The sequence below is a fragment of the Gambusia affinis genome, linkage group LG18, assembly GCF_019740435.1.
Source record: "Gambusia affinis linkage group LG18, SWU_Gaff_1.0, whole genome shotgun sequence".
NCBI classification, from domain to species: domain Eukaryota; kingdom Metazoa; phylum Chordata; class Actinopteri; order Cyprinodontiformes; family Poeciliidae; genus Gambusia; species Gambusia affinis.
Window position 1 is genome coordinate 6,086,480 of NC_057885.1, and position 6,011 is coordinate 6,092,490.

The 6,011-nt window shown below is 38.1% G+C and overlaps 1 protein-coding gene and 1 pseudogene across 1 annotated transcript; both read left to right on the forward strand.

Annotated features, from left to right (window-relative positions):
* Positions 1 to 234: 234 nt before the first annotated feature.
* On the forward strand, positions 235 to 3,221 carry LOC122820762 (annotated as a pseudogene).
* Positions 3,222 to 3,357: 136 nt separating this feature from the next.
* On the forward strand, positions 3,358 to 5,223 carry LOC122820761 (complement C1q-like protein 2). The gene is made up of 3 exons (XM_044098348.1): positions 3,358 to 3,686; positions 3,772 to 3,900; positions 4,489 to 5,223. Exons 1-3 carry the CDS (start codon positions 3,473 to 3,475, stop codon positions 4,767 to 4,769), a joined length of 624 nt encoding a protein of 207 aa, XP_043954283.1. The 5' UTR covers positions 3,358 to 3,472; the 3' UTR covers positions 4,770 to 5,223.
* Positions 5,224 to 6,011: the final 788 nt, after the last annotated feature.

Below are 6,011 nucleotides of genomic sequence, written 5' to 3' on the forward strand. Positions count from 1 at the left end.
TCAACATGAACTTCACTTTTTGTGTCCTAGTGTTGTTCTCTGGTTTAACTCTGATCCAGAGTGTTGCTGAAGCAGAAACATCGGCTGGAACTCAGTCATGCTCTCCTGACTTGTCACTCTTCCACCGAGAGCTCGGTGCTGTGAAAGCAAAACTGGAAGCTGTAGAAACAAAACTGAAGGAGACCAAAAGCCAGGTTCTGGTGCTTAACGTAAAGTCTCTTTGAGTGGTATAGAAGAGTGCTGCCTGAAGTCTGTGCTGGAGGGCCAGCATCCTGCATGTTTTAATTCTCTCCCTGGTTTGACGCACCAGGATCAAATCGTGGCTCGTTAGGAGGCCAGAGAAGAACACTGACATGCTGAGGAGGTCGTTACCGTCACCAGGGAGAGAATTTAAATATGCAGGTTGCCGGCCCTCCAGGACCGACTTTGAGCATCACTGGTTTAGAAGTTTTACTGAGTTTTTATAACTGTTTGAACCATATTTCATTGATTTTTTTTTTGTTTGTTTAGAAGCATTGAAGGTAGTTTTCAGTGCTGCAACAGGTGGGAATGGAGCCATTGGACCCTTCAGCCAACACCAAACGTTGGTCTTCAGCACCGTGATAACAAACATAGGCAGTGCCTACAACCAGCACTCTGGTAAGTTCAGCTGATCATGCAGCTATATGTAACTTACCGTTCTAAATCTTAAAGTCAGACAAAAACAATAATCAAACTAAATGTCGTTAGCTTTTCAGAAAACGTAGTTAGCTGTCACTAAGTCAAGGAGTAAAAGCCTAGGGAGTGGAAGCCATTAAGAATTCACTTTTCTTCAGAAATGTGAAGGAACATTAAGCCCAACTATCTTGTTTGACTAAATAGTTGCTCACACAGGCGTCTTCGTTGCACCAGTTTGAGGAATATACTACTTCGCCTTCTATTATCACGCCTCAGGATTACATCCTTCGTATGTTCACCTGATGAAGAACAGCAACATTGTTGTGTTGAGCTCTGACCAGCAGACAGTGAATGACGGGGCTGATAATGGAGGCAACGCGGCTCTTCTGGAGCTGCAGCAGGGAGACCAGGTCAACCTCCAGCTGGTTGCAAACAACCACGTCTGGGGAAACAACTACCACACCACGTTCAGTGGCTTCCTGCTGCATCAAGACTGAAAAATGGTTGAATGCTGATGCAAATGACTTAAACTCATTGAACAAACAAAAAGAAAAATACCACAGTTAGGTGTTTTGTATTTTTGTTTGCTAATAAGTTGAAAATATTTTTTTAAGTTGAACGAAATATAACTCTACAACAAAACGTACTGCCACATCCCATGAACGTCGCTCACGAGTCGTGAAGTCTTTACTTCTCGGGGCCAAAACTGGTAACTTTAGACTACTGATGGGCCACAAAATACATCAAATTAAAAATGCAAAAATTGGAATATTCAGAGATCTTGTCTTATGAAATCTGTTTATCATTAAAATCCAAAATAAAGAACCAAGAACTGTTGCCTTGTTGAAAGAAAATCAAACAATTTCTGTTTTGTTGACCAAATTTTTACCATTCTTGACTTGTGGGCAGGGACAGAAAAAATAATTTCAAGGATCACAAATGGCCCCTGGGCCACACTTTTCCTACTACATAATACATGCAGCTACTTCTTTTACATAGTTTCATTATAGTTTTAGAAATGCCTGACTTGTCTTCATTTTTTTTATTAATAAATACAAGTCTCTCTAAGAACATTTTGCTTTTCCAAGATGTCTAACTGTGGACTTCAGTCTGTCAATAAAGTTTGAGTTGAATTGAATACAAATCTACTGAAGGTTTGTGATAGAAAACATCAATAATAAAGTGTCCAAAGCATTAAGTGGTGTGAGGTGCTGTCAATGATAATTTCACACACAGTCTCGCTACGACTCATCATCTCAGTCCAACGCTCCAACAAACTCTTGTAAACGGCATCATAGAGAAGCATGGTGGTTAAGACATGCTGAAGAGGGACTTTTGGAAATGCTAGGACATTGTTAGAGTCAGACAGGCGTCAGAAATACCTCATCTGGTTCCGAGTGGAAAAGAACCAGGTTGTTGCTCAGTGGTGCAAAGTTCTCTTTTCAGATGAAAATGTTTTCTGATGTTTGTTCCAGCTGGAATTTGAACCTTTCTCTTCTGATGCCAAATGTATCAAGAACCGGTTCAATGACCATGATGTTACTGTACATGTTTGACTGAAGCCCCATGGAGAATCTATGGTGTTCTGTCTGGAGCACGAGTCCTCAAGCTCAGGGATTCAGGGCCGGTTTTCTGCAACATTTAAATGTCTCCCTTGTTCAACACAAGTGAATTCAATATCTGAATGACCTCCTCAGTAAAAAGTCAAGTTCTCCAGAGTCCTGCTAACAACCTCATTATTTGAAGATGAGAGAAACTGGACCCAACAATACAGATATGAAGGCCGCCATCTAATACTTAACTGACCTCAATCTTTTGATCGGTTTTGAAAGGAAAAAACAAAAACATACAAGCAAATTCTCAAAGTAAACGAAAAGAATAAATAAAGGTTTGTGCATCAGGACAATGGATCATGGAGGAATGGCTTCAGGATTATGACTTGCAACAGTGGCTGTCCTAGACCAAAATTACCAGTTAGTATTTTATGGGGCCACAGGACAAAACAATCAAACAAACCATGCTGTCCTTAACTTAAACCCCTGGCCTTTGAACAACCTGGCTAAAGATTTTACAATGAGGGTCTCAGAAAGCATGTTATTGGCAACATCACCGACCATGTGAGGCTGAAGGACATTGAACATGTTGCCAACCACGGCAGCCTTTTAAAAAATCGTCCCATCACTGGAATGTGGCAAATGGGAAAATGAAAACCTAACATCATACCAAAGGAAAATAAAGTTCTGGTTTTTGCACCAATCACAGTCAACACATGATTCTGTCATTCCAGACTGTCAACTAAATTCCACCATGTTGTATCAAAAACTAAACTTGTGTTTTCCTATCTTCCAGTGAAACTAACCTATACTGACCTCTTCCCAGTATCAGATTAATCCCTGGAAGTGTTTTTTTCACAAGATGCAGCAACTCACTAAAGACGTGTTCACACAGAAACAATTAAAAGATTTTTAGTCATTTAGGCTCTGTGCCCACACAAATCTGAAGTATACAATTTTCCTCATTATTATGATTTCCCGACCCCATTAGGGACAAGGGTGAACAGAAAGTGGATGGATGGATGGATTATTATGATTGTCACTTTGAATGAAATGTATATGTGCATCTCTATGTCTGCTGACTCTGTTAGTGCCAACATTGATTTGCAAGAAATATTTCAACATCGCAAAAGCAGTGGAAAAAGTAAACGGAGCATTCACAGCATGTTTTTCCGACAGTTAACCATTAATCCTGAAGCCTCATAAAAACAGCCAACAGGATCAAGTCAATTAGAATAGTAGAGACAGCATACAGAACCAGGATGATTTTCACATTGTGCTTGTTAGTGTGCTTCTGTGGTTTAACTTTGGGCCAGGAAGATTTACCTGAAACAGAAGTCACTTCTGAAACCGGGTCATGCTTTCCTGATATGTGTAAGTTCCTCAAAGAGTTTGAAGCCATGAAAGCTAAACTAGAAGCTGTGGAAACAAATCTGAAAGAGACTGAGAGCCAGGTTCTGGTGCTTAAATCGAAAGGTAAAGTCATTTTTTATACTAGCTTAGCACTTTCTCTGATGTTTATGAAACTGATCAAACCATTCTTCATTTATATTTTAACTAGAAGCACTCAAGGTGGTTTTCAGTGCTGGAATACTTGGGAATTCAGCCATTGGACCATTCGACACACCCAAAACCTTAGTCTACACAAGAGTAATAACAAATTTGGGCAATGCCTACAACCAGCACACAGGTAAGTTGATTTGTTCTTTTCAATAATAACTATATTTAAATTGCAATTGTTTTTATATTGTAATAGGATAAAAATATTAACTAAAGAAAATTTACTTCGTTTATCAAAAAATTTGCTACCTGTCCAGGAGCAAAAAAAGTATTGTGAATTGCAATTTTTCTTTTGTGGGGTCTAGTGTCCCTTACTGTATATGAGAGTAGGCTGACTGGAAAGGGGGAAGGAGAGGGCAGAAGACATGCAGCAAATATCGTCGGGTCTGGGAATCGAACCCACGACAGCCACGTTGAGGACTCAAGGCCTCCAAACATGGGTCATGCTATGCCCTATTGGAAATTTTAGTTTTATGGAACAGAAGGCCGTGACAGCCTGACTATGGTTTTTTTTCCATTTTGTATTAAGTAAGGTCTATATCCTAAAATATCTGGAGACTATATCTAATCTTATTTTATGTGCGAGTTAGACAGTGACATCCAGGGAATACAAGCCAGTATGTAATACAAAATTAGGAGTGTAAAAAATGGTTTTGGAAAAATAAGCCAGCGTTTCTGACAAGGCAACAGAATTTATCTGAACTCTACGTTTCCACAGGTATCTTTGTTGCACCTGTTAGAGGCATGTACTACTTCTCCTTCTTCTATCATGCTGGTGGAGAACATGCAGCACATCTGTTCCTCATGAAGAACAATGACCGTGTTCTGGAGAGCTATGATCAGATGACACTGAATGACGGGGCTGATAATGGAGGCAATGCTGCCTTCATGGAGCTGCAGCAGGGAGACCAGGTCTACATCCAGCTGATTGCAAACACACATGTTTGGGGAAATAGTTATTCAACTATTTTTAGTGGCTATCTTCTGTACCAAATCTGAAAAAAGATCGATGTGATCATTTGAATGGCTTGAACCTACTGACCTACTGCGCCAATGCCAGGGTTAGTGTTCTTCAAATTATAATTAAATTGAGTGAAAATGAACCATCCAACAGAAATTGCTTTCACATATCATGACTGTCACTCTGGAACATCAGTGAAGGTCTTACTTTGAAGAAAAGAGCATTGCTAACAAAAAATATCAGAGGTATAAATGGCAAAAAATATATATAGATACATGCAACAAGCCATTCAGAAAAACATAAAAAGGTTTGAATTTATGTAATTCTCAAGATTTTTTCAGAATTTATTTTTGATTTTTATAAAATCTGAGGGGACATTATAGTGTTATGGTTTTTTTGATGTGTGTATAAATGGATTTAAGTCTGTTGATGAAGCTTGAATTGATGTGAACAGATATTACAGTCAGTCAATAAATAAAAATACACATTCCAGTGAGGCTCATTGTCAAATTAAAATGTAATGTGGTGTAATATTCAAATTTTAAATTTCATGTTTTCATTAAATGTAAGTAGAAAATGATAATTAAAATAAGTAAAGGCTTTCAAACACCAATCTGTGTGTAACTAGTCTACATAATGGGTTTCATTTACTAATAAAGTTTCTGATTAAATTGACCTCTCAATAATATTATAATTTATTGACTGGGTTTGTAAATGAAAGATAATCTAAGGAAGTAAATAATTTACTTCTCTGATTATTTTCATTATTTTTACCAAACCAACTAGAATATGACTGAGTGAACCTTAGACCAAGACCAGGTTGAACCAACCTTGGCCGTATTCGTTTCCAACAAATGCTGCCCTTAACTGGTAATGACACTTACCTCGCTATTGATAATTAGGCACTGATGTTCCTCCATAAAAAAAATATCACCATGCCAGTGTGGGTTTGTACTCGAGTGTGTGTGTGGATTCTGCAAAGACACATAAACAAATACAAAATGAGAACTACTACTCTATAAATACTCTTTTCACAAAGACCACCAAAAATATCCACAAAGGGAATAAACATGATCAAAGTCTACCACAATGCTATGAAGTTGATTACTTGTTATTCGCTGACTTTAGCTATAAATGTATATCATTACCAAACATAAATAGTCATCCAACCTGTCAATAACAGGTTCATAACAAAACATACACCACAAATAATACATTTCAAGAAGAAAATGAGAACCTCAAACAACTGTATAAAATCACAATGAATCAAGCTTAGCTGC